The 18344-nt window shown below is 35.0% G+C and overlaps 1 protein-coding gene across 1 annotated transcript; it reads right to left on the bottom strand.

Moving 5' to 3' along the window:
- Positions 1 to 7283: 7283 nt before the first annotated feature.
- On the bottom strand, positions 7284 to 9003 carry LOC142634141 (F-box protein At4g22280-like). Its single transcript, XM_075808419.1, has 3 exons — positions 7990 to 9003; positions 7707 to 7865; positions 7284 to 7613 (listed from the first exon to the last, which is right to left on the bottom strand). The coding sequence occupies exons 1-3, from the start codon at positions 9001 to 9003 to the stop codon at positions 7284 to 7286; spliced, it is 1503 nt and encodes a 500-aa protein (XP_075664534.1).
- Positions 9004 to 18344: the final 9341 nt, after the last annotated feature.

An 18344-nucleotide genomic window follows, 5' to 3' on the forward strand; every position in this document is an offset into this window, starting at 1 on the left:
GGTAGAAAACTTCTTTGATAGCCCCCGCCCTTTTGAGTTTAAGAACTTCCTCTTTCACAGCTTCAGAATGCTCTCGGGAAGATCGCCGAGGTGGCTGCCTCCTCGGAACAATGGCAGGATTGACGTTTAAACGATGACAAATAAAGTTCGGATCTACGCCTGGAGCCTCATAGGGGTCCCACGCGAAAACATCTAAATTGTCTTTCAGAAATTTCACTAACTCCATCTTCTCTTGGTGTGGCAAAAGTATGCCAACTTGGAAGAACCTCTCTGGATCATCTGTTATTACAAACTTCTCTAACTCCTCACAAACAACCTCATTTTCTGTCATCGCTCCAGGTGCATCCGGAGCTGTTAATTGCTATGAAACCTGGATGGGAAAGGTTGATGACTCAATTTCTGACTGACGAAGCACCGCAGCCGATATGCACTGCCTAGCAACTACCTGGCTGCCGAGGATTTCCTCAACATGCTCCCCCGAGGGGAATTTCACTTTAACATGTAAGGTGGAAGAAACAGCTCCCAAAGCGTGCAGCCATGGCCTGGCGAGAATGGCTGTATATGGAGAGTACGCGTCAACCACAATGAAATCTACCTCAACTGTTTCTGTGCCGGATTGAACGAGTAAACGGATTTGTCCCTTCGGCACAACGGCTCGCCCTTCAAAGCTTATAAGAGGTGAGTCATAAGGAGTTAGATCTTCCAATTCCAACCTCAGCCCTTTAAATAGATCAGGGTACATGATATCTGCACCGCTGCCCTGATCTATCATCACCCTCCTTACATCATAATTCCCTATCCTGAGGGTAACCACAAGAGCATCGTCATGGGGCTGGATAGTCCCTACTTTATCCTCCTCGGAAAAACCCAAGACAGGTAGAGTGCTCTTTAATCTCTTCGGCCTACTACCCCCATCCTCGGCCTGCGGATGGGAAACTGCCATAACCCTAGTGGGACCTGAACCGGTCCTACCAGGTGCAGCGAAGATAACATTAATCGTTCCCAATGCTGGCCGAGATGAACTGTTCCTCTGATTGTTTGAACCAACTTGACTGACCTGCCCAGTGGGCTGACACAAGTGCTGCTTTAACTTTCCCTCACTGACGAGCTGCTCTAGATGATTCCACAGGGTCCGACAGTTCTCAGTAGTGTGGCCCACATCCTGATGGTACTGACAGAAAAGGTTTTGATTTCTTCTCGCAGGGTCCCCTGCCATCTTGCCGGGCCATCTGAAGAAGGGCTCTTTACGAACTTTTTCTAACAACTGATGCACTGGTTCTCGGAACACAGTATTTACAGCCTGGGGGGTTGCTGAGCCGGATTGTCCGAAGTAATCTCTCCTCGGCTTGGTGTTGTGATATCTGTCCGACCTGAAATCCCTTCTCTCCTGCGGGATAACCTTCTCCTTTCCTTTTCCCTGCTGCTGGTCTTCCTCTACCCTTTTATATTCATCAATACGATCCATAAGATGGCGTACGCTGCGGACGGGCTTTTTCGTCAAGGACTTTCTTAGGTCGTGATCAGTAGGGAGGCCTACTTTAAAGGTATTAAGCGCCACCTCATCAAAGTTGCCGTCTATTTCATTAAACATCTCCCAGTATCTGTCGGAGTATGCTTTCAGTGTCTTCCCTTCCTTCATGACCATGGATAGCAACGAGTCCAGTGGCCGAGGGACTCTGCTACAAGTAATGAACCGCGAAGCAAATGCCCTAGTTAGTTCCCCAAACGAGCCCACAGACCCCGATTTGAGACCGTTAAACCATCTCATAGCCACAGGTCCCAAGCTGGAGGGGAAGACTTTACACATCAAAGTCTCGTTGTGAGAGTGCACTGCCATCCTCTGGTTGAAGTGACTCACGTGCTCCACCGGATCAGTCCGGCCATTATAGATGGTAAAGGTGGGCTGGGTGAACCTCCTGGGAAGCCTCCCCCTCTCAATCCTCCGTGAAAACGGAGATTTAGAGAGTTGGTGCAACGCCCTACTCATGCTATCGTTGCCTAAGCCCCTAGAACGAAGCTTCTTACGTCTGCGAGTTGATTGGTCGTCCTCCTCACCGGAGGATGTTGCACTAGTGGGGGAATATGACCTTGAACTGTAGCCAACTCCCCTATCCTTCTCTGAGGAAGAACTAGATGAGGACGGGGAAACCTTACGTTTAGCACGGCGTAACTTCCTCTTCAAACGATTAATTTTCTTCTGCATGGATTTAGAGCCCTCATCGTGGGTAGTGCTACCCCCTCCATGAGTATGGCTAGCCCCTGGATATTCTGTATGGACGCTTCCCTCACGATCCCTATGACGTTCAAGACGTTCGAAATGATCTTCCGGTTGTGATCCTTATGACTCTGCATGGTGAGAGCCTAAGCCTGCCATAATATCCCTACTACTTCTAGACTAGGTTCCCCACAGACGGCGCCAATTGTAAGAGCACAATTGCACCTGGACCCAAGAACAATTATGGGCTCAGGCCCAATGAGCCTTAAACAATAAAAATTTGTAAGAGTGTGGGCTTGAAACCCAGGTTAGAAGTGAGTGAAGATTAAATGACAAACTAAAGATTACAAGTATTTGGAAACAGCAAGGAGTAATGTGAATAGATCTCCTCGGACGTAAACCGAGAGCTATTCTTATATTATCTTTCTCTCTTTCTTTTCCCTTTTTTTTCTTTTCAGTTACAAATAGTTCCCCTTTCATTTCTGTTCTAGGTCCTTCCTTAAATACTCTTCTTTTTAATACTTTATACACGTGTTGCCCCAACTCCCCCCTTAGCCTAGATATTTCTTTTCTTAGTGCCTTTGAACAGTAACTAGAAGTTTCCCTTCCACTGTTCAAGTGTCACCTCCCCATTAATGCGGCCAGGGTGGTAGGTGCAGGGTCTTTAATGTGGAGGTAGCAGCCTTTACCTTTGACACTTTCCCAACATCGGTGCTTCTAGGACATTCAAGGGTTCACCCCCTTTAACCACTGGTCTTGACCGTGTCATTCCCTAACCTGTACCATGAAGTCCCGGGTTCTCTGGTGTCAGTCCGAGGGAAAAACATCCTCGGCTGGATCCTCGGATCCTCGGCATATGGGCCGACCTAAAGTACCAACAAGCCCTAAACCCAAGAGCAGGTCGGCCTTCCTTAGCAAGGCCCAACGGCCCTTATCCCTATTAAGATCTTTTTACTCCCCACATTTACGTACATTTACGTGATTGTCTAAATTTAAGGTACATTGCTAGGAGTATTGTAACTGAATTGACACATTTTGGTGTTTCTTAAAGAGACATCCAGAATTTAAATCCCCCTCGCCTATTGTAACTGTTGAATTATCCAATAATAATAATAATAATAAAGAAGAAGAAGAAGAAGAAGAAGAAGGTATGTCCTTATTTAATAAAATTTCATAAAACTAAATTTTAGTTCACATCCTTAATATTTGAGGCAATTTTGATTTGCTCCTTAGTTTTAAAATTTAGATTCATACGCCTAAAATTATTTTTCAATTAAAACTACCCCTACCGTCCATGTGCGTTGATGAATAATCTCCACCCACCCTGATTTTCCTTCCCTCTCTCTTTTCACACCAACCAAACAACTAAAAATTTCATTTTCCTCTCCCTTTTTCATCACCTGTTTTCCATTCTTTCCCTTTTCACCCAAGAAGGTGAATATTTTTTTATCTAAATTGTATTTTTTTTTTTTTTTTGTTCATAACAAAATTAGAACATTCTACCAAAAGAAAAAATACCAGAAAAAATGGGAAATTAGATATAAAAAAATATTTTAAAAAGTGTTAAATATTTTGTTTATGAACAAAGTTTGGAGCCATGAGCTCCAAACTTCAATAGAAAGATGACAATTGTCCCTATCATGTACAATGCACATGATTATTTAATTTAACCAACCAAGAGAGTCATGTGTATTGCACATATCATGACTTATATCATTTTTCTATTGGACATAACATGACTTGTATATGTATATATATAGACATGGACAAAACAACTTAATATTTAAGAGACAGCTTACCAAGAGAAATGGATGTGAGGGGCTTCTTCCAAACGTTCACTAATGTTAGGAGTACGGATCAAAGCATTAATACTTTAGGGAATAAAATCAAAATTATTTAAAATCTAATGACGTAATCTACAATGTCACCATTTCCTAATTAATATTGTTATTTTTGGATAAATACAATAAGATTTCAACCTAATTAATATTACTCTTTAGTGAATGCAAACTCTAACAATTTTTTTTTTTTTTTGGGAAAGTTTACTCAAGTATAGATTTTCTTTTTAAAAAATTATCCATAATTGATTAAAAGTAATGATTAATTAATTTTATTTAAAAAAATTATCCATAATTAATTAAAAGTAATGATTAATTAATTTCATCACATTTAAGATTATATTTACATTTTAAAAAAATTAACTATCTAACATGATTTTATACTAACTAATAAGCAACTTAACAAAACCTTTCAATTCTTAAACTAATATTTTTTTATGAGAATTTCTTAAACTAATATGACATTGAATTAAAACTTTTTAAGAGTGATATCATAACTAAAATTATGGTGTTTAAGGAATTAAATAATACGCTTTTTACTTTGTTAGCCAACTCTAAATCATGATCAACAAAGTACTCTTAAGAAAGAGACACATTAGGATGAGGCCAGATAATCTTTGAGCTTGAAAAATATTATAAAGTTTTAAGACACCAAAGGTTAGACCCTCAAAAAAAATCTACACATCCATTATGGGTCTGCTTAATATTATTTTTATTTTCATAAATAGTGTAATAAATACCAACTAACCTGTTTATATTTTTAAACATATTTTAAAAGGGTTAGTAATACATTCATTAAGAATATTTGTTTATTATAACTCTTAATAATAAAAAAATCATAAATATAAACATAAACATGAAAATAATATTTTTTATTTGAACCCACAAATTTATGTTATTTTTTATTCAAATAGAAGCAAAGGAAAATATGGAAATTTCAATGTCATCATTTGAATTTTATAAAGCACGGGCTACAAGCTCATATCTATGGCTCCTAAATTAGTGGAACACTTTGCGATACTATCAAAAATCACACTAAAAGATCACTTATTAGTATTTATATAACGCATACTTGTAAAAGAATGCAAATGGTCATAAGTTCAATATTAATAATGATCATAGATTTGAGGTTGTTAGCCTTAATATCCCTTGAAATTGGATTTAAAGCTTCACTCTAGATTTCCTTACAAATTTTTAGGGTTTGAGTAGAGCTTTCAAATGTTTGTGGGCTTTCAGCAATTCTCCTAATGATATTTATTATTTTAGTTTTCGAAATCATATTTTGGTTCTCGAAATCAAGCCGCCAGGGATATCAATAGAATAAGTATATACCATACAGTTACAATAACAATAGAGTCCAAATGATTCAGAGTCTAAACAACATACCTACAAAATTAAAATCCTGTATTAATTAAAAAAATCCAACAAAATTTTCAAAAAAGAAAAAAGAGAAAAACTACAATAGTAATAAAATGGGTTTACCTTATCCATAGTCGTACCCTTTATGACAAGAACGAAAAAAATTTGCAGGGCAATCGGGACATTAATTGGTCATCCAATCTTTAATTTTAGGGGAAGATGCTTGAAAGAGGTACAATGCAGTTAAGATATTAACGAGTGAGATGGTAACACTGACGATTGATGAGTTCCCTATGAAGTCATTCCGTTGCAATGTCTTAGTAAGGCTGTAGTAATCATTGAGGATAGTTCAGAGTGTATAATTTTATATTTTAATCTAAATAAAACATTACATTTCATAATGTCATTTAATTCTAGTTAAATAATTATATTTTACTTTGGATGTTTATTGTCGTTCCTTGCATATAATTGTGTTATTTGGCTTATTTTTACGTATACCCTTAAAAAATAACTCTTGCATCACAATGCCCCAACTTTTGTTTGTTTGGCTAAACAAAGAAAGTCAACACGAAACCAAAATATAGGATAAACCAAGGAAGTCAAATTCATATCAGAGACTGTTTCGATTTGGTTAGAGAAAGAAAAAGTTTCAATATCAATTAATACCGATGTACCATTTTTGGGTCATTGAAATTTATATACTTCCAAACATATGTATATGTTTTTATTTATTTTTAATTATGTTCATAGGGGTGAACCTTATAAATGTAGAATTCACCTCCATGTGAGAGAATGATTAGATATAAAGCTAGACAAACCATATACCATCTCATGTTTAAGTGGGCATGATATAAAAATTTTAAATAAAAAAAAAAAAAAAACAATATGATAACGGAAATGGAACTTTGCAAGACTACATGTTTTTATCCGCATACAATCCACACATAGAGAAATTTAATCACATGATATGTCCATGCACCCAATAGAAATCTCACTCTATTTTTAGCCATGGACACACCGAAAGAAGTTTAGGCAACATGTTATAACTTGAGAAGGTGTTTCAAAATACCAAAAACCAGAAGAATGAAAGGGTCTGGACTTGGTATTCACCATATATTTTCCTAGGGTAAAAAAAATTAAAAAAATAAATATTATGTATATATAGGTATATAAAAATTTCGTTTTAATATATGTAGGTAAGTTTACTTTGAAAAGTAAAAGTGACAAACAGGTTTTGAAAATTAAGGTCTTTTTGTGAGTCACTTGAGTGAGCCTTATGAGGTTTATTGTTGACGAAATACTAATTAACCAAGAAAACACTTTTTATGGTGCCAATCGGTGAGTAAATAAGCTTGTGTGAGCGAAGTCGAGCAGGGAAGGTTATTGAAACCTAGTCTGGTCAAGCATCATTAAAGCATGCTTCGGAAGCGCTTAAGGCATGCTTAAGCTAACACTAGGTAGAAAATTATTTTTTAAAGTTTGTAGAAGACGAGTTTTTCTTGACTCAGGCCGCTAGCAAAGGCCTTAAAATGATTTTTGAACCAACCAAGTTGACTCTCCAACTATGCCTTTTGAAGGACCACACCCCCATTGTTTATAAATAATACTTCCAAACTAGTTTTTTTACCAAACTTTTCCACCAATTACAGAAAAATTCACAAAAATTCTCTCAGGTTGCTACTTATAGTATTGTTGGCTTAGTTGTATCCATGGACAAATTCGCAATAACCTTTTAGTGACACTTGTGGAGGGGGGGGGGGGGGGGGGGGGGGGGGCAACGTTGATCTGTACAGCATAACCTATGGTAAGATGACATAGGCAAAAGGTTAATAAAGAAGTATAAAAATATGGCATAATTTTTCATGCGTGAGTTAGCCACTATAACGCGGAGCCTTACAAATACCCAAAAGGAAATGTACTGTACAGCTCCTTGATCCTCTGGGGAACAACAGTATCTGTTCAAAAATTTCCTTTTGCTTCTTCTTTAAGTCCCCATGGAATTCGAAATAAAATTCATCACAGATAATGACAATCCTCTCCAAAACTGACGCACTTCCAAGCAAAATCTTTACTGCATGCATCTCTTTTTCATCTCCATGAAAGCCAAAAATTTCGATAGTCTCGAGGTTTGTCACGAAACATGAAGGCACTGGGTTCATTATCGAATCATGATTTCCACAATATGTGGGTAGGCAGACCTGCTGCATGGTTACCAAACAACACAAAATTAGCTGCAATGTTGATTCAATAGTAGTCAGGCATTATAATACAAGTTGCAGTTCAAATAATGCTACCGTCCCAAAACTAAGATAGTTAAGACAAGGAGAGTTCTGGATTATGGTCAGCAGTGCCTCACGATCAAATTCTATTGGAAATGCACTTTCAAAATCAAGACGGGTCAATTTATAAAATACAGGCAGATGGGCAAATAACTCTTTTGCATAACTGAGAACCTATGATAACAGAAAACATCACAACCAAAAAGTTTCTAGTGAGCCTCATAATAAGTGAACAGATAAAAGGAATGGCTGCTCAAAGGGATACATTTATTCATGTAATGAGCGGTTGGAAACATACCTCAAGAGCATGAACATTTAGTGTCAGCTTTTCCACATTACCAAGCCCGCTAAGAAGCTTAAATACACGATGAGCATCTAGGAAATCATATTCTGCGTCTCTTTTGAAGAATTGAATAGATGCATCAACTATTGAGGATGGGTTGTAGAAGCAATAATCATTTATGAGTTGACCATCAAAAGAAAAGGATTTCAAACTAGTTCCAAAAATCACAACTTGACAACCATTAAAATCATTCTGATTATCTGCCTCAGCATTCAGGTCATCTTTATCATCATTTTCATCATCTAATAGGTATTTATCAGTTATGAAAAACCTTTGAAGCATAGGAGAAGAGAAACATACAGCCTTGACATTTTTCCAAATGCAGTCAATTATAGATAAGTCCTCCAGGATTGGGCAACCCGTAAAGAGCTGTTGTGTTGAATGATCATCGGAAAATATAACTGTCTCAAGAGCCAAAAACTTGAGACTAGAAAAACTAATGCTTGAAGGGAGCTTGAGAGAGTGGAACATGTGAAGTGTCAATATTTCTAAGGATTCACAAGTAAATAAGCAAGGTGGCAATGCTAACAATTCCTGAAAGTTTCTAAGATACAGATATAACTCTTGAACCTTATGCATCACGACAGAACAAATCCAAGCGCTAATGTGAGATGTATCATATTGCACATTACATGACAGAGAGAATTTTTTTATATCTGAAGGATCATGAAGCGCAAGCACTCTTTCCACAAATTTCATGAACATCATCCTCCTATCCAGGTCCACTTCATCAAAATCAAGTTTGGGGATGGATGTCCATAGGTATTTCCATCTTTTTGATAATATGCTTGTTCTAACAGCTTCTTCGGTTGAAAGGTATGACAAAATGTGCTGAATAATTGGGTCAGGTAAATCGTCAATTCGCTTTCTTCTCTTCTTAGCATTCTGTTTCTTTGTGAACTTTCGGTTCTTGCCACTGTTTAATGGAAAGCTTACATCCATAATTTTGCAGATTTTCGTACACCACATAACCAATTGTCAGATTTGTCTTTAAATTTCACAGCAGCACCTTTTGACAGTCTGAAAAGAGTATTAAAGTAAAATAGGCAGCTGGATATGCCATAAAAATATAGATTCCTCATACAATTTTTAGAGACTCCTTGTGAATCCCTCTAAATCACAATGAAAAATTTTAAAATGGGAAAAACTAATACTGGAAAATTTTCAACATTCTTCATCCTAACCAACTTTATTTATTTATTTATCTTCTTCCCTCTGCTTCTCTTTTCCCACAACAAATGGATGAAAAGCAAAAGCAAACCTCAATACTCATTTCTCACACCCAATGCATTTACAGATTACCATGAATACCCACAAAGGTTTTCAACACCTAAACTTTCTAAGCAAAGTGAGAGAACATATCCTTCAAAATAGCTCAATAAAAGCCACCATTACCATCAAAACTAAGCTCAAAGCCACACATTTTGGCAATTTTTATTCATTTGATTCAAAAAAAAAAAAAAAAAAGGCATTATAAAATGAAATTATAGCATAGAAACTGACCTGAAAGAGCACTCTTATTCCTGGTCTGAATGTAACTCAGTTCCTGAAAGTTCAAAGAGAGTTCGAAATCACGGTACTTGGTTTGGGATTTCACTTTTTCAGTGGTACACCCAAGTTAGAGTAATCTTCCACAGAGCTCTGTTTGGAAACTCAATTCCATAAAAATCAGAACTTTATTTCCAATAGTGCTTTTAAGTGTGGGAACAAATATACAAGAAAGCCCTTTTGTTTTTTATTCTCTGACTCGTCATTTTTTTATTCTTTGAATTTTTTTTATTCGGAAATCAGAATTGCCCTTATAGGAACAGTAATGACCTGTTATGGCGATATTATCGCCACTAAAGCTACATAGTTTTATATATATATATAATATTATATAATTATTTATTTCTATATATTAAGAGTATTTGAAATTTAGTTATAGTTTTTTAAATTTAAAAAAAAAAATCTCTAATTTAACTAACTTACCTTATTCTTAAAACATAAGAAATAAGGTTAAAACCATAATCAACAAAAAAAAAATTTTAAAAACCTACGGGATAAAAACACCCCACTAAATAATAGACAGATACAAAATTCCTACCCGACATTTATCACAAAATATATAAACTTCACACTACCCCATGTTGAAACAATGTAACTTCTACTCCATATTGAAACACTACTTCAACAAAATGTAACTAGCATCATCACACACGTTTTGCGCATGTGATGAGGCTCCTTTTTTATTCTTGGCTTGAAATGATATTTCAACAAAATCACTAATTCAACAAGAACTCATATACAAATTTAAAAAAGAAAAAAAAATAAAAATAAAAGAAAGTAACAAAAAAATGGACTTACCAAAAATCATTATGAACCAACCATGGAACCCTTATCTTCTCTGCGGGAGAGCCCCAATTTGCTACGTGCAAGCGGAAATCTTTTCAAAATTGAATAGTATAAAAAGAGATGAAGTAGAGAGAGATATAATTATACATTGCTGTAGTTCTAAATTGTTGAAACGTGAGGTGTTTAAATGAGGATATGTGGTAGTGTCTAAATTTAAGGAATATAGATAAGAAGTTATAGTAATGGTTTTAGGAAAATTATTGAATACTCTGGGAGTATCATAATTGCGTATTCCCCCCCCCCCTTCACTCTCACATAAATTGTGAGTCCCACCATAAATTTAAATAGTGGGATCCATAATTATGTAAGAATTGGAAGTATGCATTTATGGTACTTCGAGAGTACCCAATAATTACTCATGATTTTATGATAGGAGTTTTTTTAGGTGAGTTGGATATATATATATATATATATATATATATATATATATATATATATTTTTTTTTTTTTTTTTTTTTTATCAGGTTGTCCCCAAGTTTTATCACTGTCAAAACATAGGGTATAGGGGTATTTTTGAACAACATAAAAGTCTAGTTCAAAGAGAGGAATGCTGCTATAGATAGTATAGATAGATGCACATACAGATAGTGCAGTCACTCAAAACTTAATTAAGAAGGTATGAACATATCATTTGTTTTTAATAAATTTCATTATATGGCTCTCTCTTTCTCAAATTGCTCCACCACCTTCATAAAAATAGGCACGGCATCTTTAAATCTCTCATATTATAAATTTCTCTCATTTTTTTAAGCTAGCCTTGTGACACTCCTAAGTGAGCAAATAAGTAAATTTCAAAATTGGGATAAAAGGAAAATTATAACATCAACCCCCCCCCCCCTCTCATGCCCCCAAAAGAAAGAGTCTCATCACACGCTTCAAAATAATTATTATTGTTGTTGTTCTTCTTATTATTATTTCAATAGTTTCTAAAGATTCTAATTTTTTTATCAATCATGTCTAACAAACTATTATTGTGTCTATCAGTCTGTCGGTTGATTTTATTTCCTATTAATGTATTCCAATTATTTGTGTTATTATTATAATTGTAATTATCCATATCACTGTCAAAATTAGAATCTGTTTCATAATTCATATTATCATTATACCAATTATTGTCTATATCTCTCATGCTATAATCTTTATCATAATCTATATCATCATAGTCCATGTTTCTAATTAATGTGTGCCTAACCTAAGTGTGATCAAGCAAATAGATGATGAACTAATAAACATCTTTATTCTATTATTATTATTATTATTATTATTATTATTATTATTATTATTATTATTATTATTATTATTATTATTATTATTATTATTGACCCAGACTCAATCCTAGTAACACATATGCCATGCTCGTAAGACCCAAAGAGAGTTGGCTACTCTAAGGTAGTCATAAAACAGATCCTCACCCCCTCCCAATGAAATGCAGAACCCTAGATTACTAGGAACTTTTCTCAACTCTTTAACCCTCAGTTTTATAATTACTATGATTATGTAGAAGCCTGGGATAGATTCCTTCTATTCCGAAATAACATTTATAGACATACTTGGTTATTCCGTTTTGATATGTATAGAAAGAAAGACATGATGATTCTGTCAATCCTTTGTCTATCAATTTCTCTTATAATGCAAATGTTATTAAGTGAATAAACTTCTTTCGGGATAGGTGGTAGAATGAATTTAAAAAGTATGTCTTTTCCTAACACATTGGTTTTAATTGCTTCTTCTGTTGTTAAGGAGGGCTAAAGTAAAGCCATAAAGGGATTTCCTAGAATAATTTTAGAAGAAATGTCTTTTATTAAAACAAAAACTGTTTCAAAACATATTCCATCATTACATGTGTGAACATTAGGTATTTTGTCCACCAATTCTACCCAGGAGAGAGCATAGCAATAATATGGAAGCATAAACAATGATAAGATTGATGATAAAGAAGGAAATAGCAAAATATATATATATATATATATATATATATATATATATATATTCAAAATAAGTTAAAACGGTATATGGAATATGAAAACAGAAACTAGTAAAATCTTACTTGAATAAAAACTTCTGTCTTTGATAAAAACTGAAAACGTCTATCTTTGATACAAGCTTTCAAAATAAACTCTGTCTAAAGAGTTACAAGATTATAAAGTAAAATCTGTATAAAGGGTTACAAGATTATCTATCTGAAGGGAAAGTTTACAAGATTACAAGAGAGGAACAATTACAAGAGTCTTTCTAAGGGAGAGAGAGAGCTATCTTCTTTCTGGACTTTGAACCTTAACCTGGAAATTGGACCTTAATTCTGGACCTTCGAATTGGGACCTATCTTCTGTCTTTGGAGCCTATCCTTTTATAGATGAAGAGAATCACGGTAAGTCTTGAAAAGTAACCTAAGTTGGTAAAGTTAACTCAAGTTAATCTGTCGGTGGAAACTTATAGAATATTGTGGAGATTACTATTGATGAATAATAGTCTTTCATAAAGTGACTTTTGACGTTTGATGAATTTGTCTAAGAATCTGTTAGTATACTATTCACGTGTGCCGATGAATAGTGGAGACATTCTGTCTTGCTTCGCCTGTCTATTTGTCTGTCAATCTGTATCCTCAATCTGTATCCGCGTAGTTATCATAATCTAATGGATTAGAGTCAAAGTTAGCTTCATGTTCATGGAATGCTCCATAATTTTCACATAGAGTACAGTATACTATAGGAAGAAAGGTAGGAGCACGATTCTTTGTCATTATTCAGTGGTCTTTAGTAATCTTTCTTTTCCCAAAAAGCCTTCTTGCCGAAGGTCTTGGTCCATACACAGCTATCCTGTTGGTATAGCCATATAAATGGAAGTCATGATCTAAGTCTCTCTGTACATCATAAATCTTATTACTCATGAATTTAAACCATCCTTGTGCCAGATCATGTGGATCATTAAGTGATAGATAAGTTTGACTTGTGTACTAGTAGAAATCAGGGTTGCAACTGATATCACTTATGAGGACCAAAATGTGTGCTGGTCAGGCTTCCATGTAGTAACTACTGTCCCATGCTGGGAGAGTGCTCCAAATAGTAAGCTTCATATAATTAAGTCCTCCAATTTGCGCGGCTGCTTCTTGGATGACTCTAGGAAATAAACTAATCTAAGTGGCAGAAGTAAGGATTAACTTGCTGATTAATCCTACTTCTAGCATTTCAGATAACCATGAAGGATCACAAATCACTGGATCCTCTATCTCAGTATTGATAAGCAATCCCGAGTAAGGATGTTGACCATCATAAACTCTTTCTGTTTCTCCAAAGCTTTCATACCATTTGGCTTTATGGAATAGCCATACATCGTCTATCATGTCCATCTTGATAAATGCTGTAGAGACTAAAAGTCTAAAAAGATACATCCATTTGTCATAAGAACTAGTTAGGGCTCGATGAGTTAGTATATTCTGTTGGATCTTAGGGGGCAAAGTTCTAATGGCAAGTCTCATTTTTTGTTGAATCTTAGCGTGAGCTTTGAAAAGCTTGTTCCCATAAGATAGCTTTTTAGAGACCGTGATTCTGTCTTTATGGAGCTTGAATCTCCAACCTCCTTCCTAGGGAGTTGACAACCATGTGCTTCAATAAATGCGTTGGTGTTAACAAGATATAATTCCAAAAAGGCTGCCTGTAAATTATCAAGTAGTTTAATATGAAAAGGAAGGTTGGTAAATTCTCTGTCATTAAAAGTGAGATCCGTACGAAGCACTTCTTACAGAATTTCACTTTTGCCTCCACATGAATACATTGCCTCTGCTAGCTACGTATCCTGAAGGGATATTGTCTCTATTGAGACGCCTTCATGCTTATTCGAAGTCTTTTGGATTTCTCTTTCTTTGGGTTGCACCATTGGTGCCTTGCCCTTTCCTTTTTTGTCTATTTGGAGGGTCTTTTATCCACATTAGTTTGCAATTGTGTTTTCGTAAAAAGATTCTGTCTTGAAATAATATTTTGAAAATAAATATTTTTTTGCAAGGCTTCTTTCAAATTCATTTTTAAAATCTTTTGGGCAATATCTTTTTGTAAAATTCCTTTGAAATATTTTAAAAGAAAATCTTTTTTAAGGTTTAAAGCATATATAATAAAACAAACTTCTTTCGGTACACCTTTGTGCTCTTGCTGAGTAGTTGTATAAGAGTAGTCATAGTGAAGTCTGTCAATGTTGGAATAACTGGAATCCAAAAATTTCACAAAGTTTTCCATGATTCTATCCGTTTTTTATGTATTTTTATATATCTCATTTTGCAAGAATATGTGAAATATTGCTTCTCCATAAAGTCTTTCATCAACTACTATAATAGGAAAATTTGTCAGAGACTGGTGATATACTCTTTCTATTAAGAGATTAAATTTGTCTTTACTCAAGAAATTACCACAATTAATGTTTCCTTTAATGATTAATAAAGGAGTATTTGTCAAGACTTCTTTTATTAAAACATCTATTATATGAGTATTTGCAGATACGATAAATTTGCTTGGTACATCAATTAAACTGTCAGTCCATTCATGTTGACTAAAGGAAATTGTAAGCATAGTTCTTTCTTTTTTATTAAAGTGTTTCGCACAAGATAATTGTAATGATCGTTTTATATGTCGGTGCTTATGCAGAAAATTAATAGGAGAATAAGAACAAATCTCTGTCTCTACATCTTGTTTAAGCTTTTTTATATCATTTTCTGTCAACTGGTTAACAAGTGATAATTCTATCTGTAAGGGTACCAAATGTCTTTCTATTCTACAAATTCTTTCTTTGTTAATATCTTTTTAGGATAGTGACCTTTTTAAGAAAATAATATTCTTTCGGGGTTGGTAGAATGAATATGTCTTTTCTTATTTTAGTTCCTTCATTTGTCAGTAAAAGCAAAGTCATAAAGGGATTGGTTAAAATGATTTTAAAATTAAGGTATTTAATTAAAACAAAAATAGTTTCAAAACATATTTCATCATAACAGATGTGAATGTTAGGTATTTTGTAATTAATTATGAGCTTTTCTCCATTGGCTTGAGTTAATCTTTCATATGACTTTTCATAATACTTTAAAGGTATCAGTCCTTCTTGTATACAGTTCATGTCAGCACCTGAGTCTATTAAAGCAATTTTTGTCAAAGAGAACTCCTTGTTTATTACTAAAGTGACTTTTGTATGCCATTTTTGGAAAATTACTCTGTCAATTACTCTCAATAAATTTTGTCTATTGCTATTATCTTTTTCTAATGAAGGAGGGTCTATCATAGGTTTAGAAAATTCTTTTAAATTTACTATTTTTGCAATATTTTGTTCATTTATGTCTGTAGAATTATCTTCTTTAATTTCTTGTCTTACCATTTTTGCTTCTATCATTAAGTCTTCTAGAGTTACTAGTTTTGTATCTATATTATCTTGCTTCATTTTTGTCTTTTCTTTCTTGGCCTTTTCTTTTTCTTTTTTAGCTTCTTTTTTACATTCCCGTAACATGGTGACCATATTTCCTACACTTAATACAAGCAATAAGTATGTTTATGGAATCTTTTAATTTTAGTAAATAGTCTTTCTTATCTTTTAGGTGGTTGGGTAAATTATCTATTAATTTCATTATTATGTCTTGTTGTTTCCTTTTTCTATTATTGACTTTTAAGGGGTTGGTTGATTTTAATTCTTTCTTCTTTGCGTGGTCTATCTCTTTTTTGTGATGTCAAATATTTCCATCAATTCATTTATTATGTCTTTCTCAAATTCTAATTTACTGATTTGCTTAATAATTTTATTATGTCTATTGCATTGTTTTTTAGTATGTCCATATTCTTTCCATTTATGACAAACAGTATTTCTAATATTCCTGTCATTTTTCTCATTATCTGATGTCTTAGTAATATCTAAACTGTTATGTCTTTTTCTCTGTTTATGTAAAGAGGTGCCTTTAAGATTTCTATATCTTTAGTTAATTCTGTCAAACTATCATTTTGGGCATATATTATGGATCTCTCAATTGATTTTAGCCTTTCATCAATTTCTTTTTTTTCTTTTTTCTTTTTTTTTTTTGATGAAAGACGATTTCATTAAAAACTAAGAAATTACAAAAGGGGCAGGACACATCCTGCTCAAATAGACTCCATTACAGTCATCTTTAAAAGCGTTAAGCACGTCCACTGTTGAACTAACAAAGGAAATACAATCTGCTTCTTGGTTGTAACTCATTAAAGCTAAAGTGTCTGCAACTCGATTCCCTTCACGATAGCAGTGCTTAAACTGAATCTGACTGAAGCGGGAACTAAGCAGCCTGCAGTCATCCAAAATAGGAGATGTAACATTGTTCACATATTGTGTATTACTAAAAGCATCCACAACAACTTTAGCATCAAGTTCAACAATGAGAGAAGCTATGTTAAGATTGCAACACATAATAAGACCCTCCCTTAGACCCCACAACTTAGCAATAAAACTGTTAGTAATTCCTATGCACTTAGTGAAGCCTGAAATCCAATTTCCATAGTCATCCCTTATCACTCCCCCACAACCAACCACTCCTAAGCTGCCAAACCCTGAGCCATCTGTATTAAGCTTCATTCACCCAGCAGGAGGTTTTTCCCATCTAATCCTTTTAACAAATCTTCGCGTCATCATTCTAAGGGAGGCTATACAATGCATGAATTCAACAACTTGGTTTAGTATTTCAATGTGAAGTTGCTGGTTCAATCTTTTCCTTTGAAAGACGAAATTGTTCCTACTCTTCCAAATGTTCCAAACAGCGAAAGGGAACAAAATTTTCCACGGTGGGTTCGTAGTGGCTGTTATGATATTTTGATTTTCATTCCCGCTAAGCCAAGCCAGCAACTCGCTGCTCCAAAACAATTGGTCTGCTTCCACTCTTCCCAAATGGGTCCACACTGATTTCGCCCAAGGGCAATCACGAAGAGCAAGTAAAATTGATTCCTCTGCTTCTTGACAGATAAGACATAAAGCATCTTCACACACACCTCTCCTCATCAGGCAACTCCTAACCCCAATACTATTGACAAAAAACCTATCTATTCTCTCTTGAATTAAAGTTTGCACTTCTCTTCTGTTGGACCAGGTGAACCGAGGACCAGAAAACCCAATATCGATCATGTTACATTTATCTAAACACACTTTGAACAATAAACCTGCTGAAACTAATAGTTCTCCCCCCAAATTTGTCCTCCTCTAAGAGGGGCTCATTAAAATCGTTGCTATCACCCAAGGCATGTTTTGAAGCTTCGCAACTCTCATGAGATTATTCCATAAAATCTGCCTTTCGGCACTCCTAAGACTAGCATATACAGCAGTAAATAACCAGTTAGAATTCAAATTTTATACCTTTACCACAATGTGAATCTCCTGCTCAGTGTTGGCTAAGGAAGAGATCTCCACCTTGTTTGCATTCCAAAGAAGCCATAGTCCACCAGCATACCTGATAGTATCGGTGTGAATAGCTCCATCAAAGGGGAGTTTGTCAGTTATCTCCCTTACTCTTTCCCCTCCAACTCTAGTTTCCATCACTGCAAGAATTGCTGGATCATGACTCTAGACCAACTCTCTAACATGCATCTGAAAGGAGGGCTTCCGCGCACCCATACAATTCCCCGTTATAATATTCATCAGCAATATGTGATTTGGGGTGGGGCAAACATCAACAGGAGGCATCAGCTTCCAATCGATCCGTTGGATCATCCTTTCCCACACTAGCTTCAACTCCTTTGTTGGTGTCGGTGCATCCGCAAGAAATACCCACCAAGGGTTCCTCATATTCCTCCAAGCTGGGTCTGACAAATGTAACCAACCTTCCTTCACACTCACCGCCTTCAACAGAAAATTGACCATCCATGCTCTCCTCGTGTTGGTGTTGAACCACCCCATGTTGTGGGTTGGGTTGGCTCGAATCTCGGCTAATACTA

Source organism: Castanea sativa, chromosome 5 (assembly GCF_040712315.1).
Source record: "Castanea sativa cultivar Marrone di Chiusa Pesio chromosome 5, ASM4071231v1".
In the NCBI taxonomy this organism is placed as follows: Eukaryota; Viridiplantae; Streptophyta; class Magnoliopsida; order Fagales; family Fagaceae; genus Castanea; species Castanea sativa.

What these genes read in the sequence shown, in the direction of transcription:
- LOC142634141 (XM_075808419.1), bottom strand. Translation starts at nt 9,003, where the DNA reads ATGTGGTGTACGAAAATCTGCAAAATTATGGATGTAAGCTTTCCATTA. An exon ending in TAAATGTTCATGCTCTTGAG is followed by an intron (nt 7,866 to 7,989) that starts GTATGTTTCCAA and finishes CTGTTATCATAG; the next exon opens with GTTCTCAGTTATGCAAAAGA. An exon ending in ACTATCTTAGTTTTGGGACG is followed by an intron (nt 7,614 to 7,706) that starts GTAGCATTATTT and finishes GTAACCATGCAG; the next exon opens with CAGGTCTGCCTACCCACATA.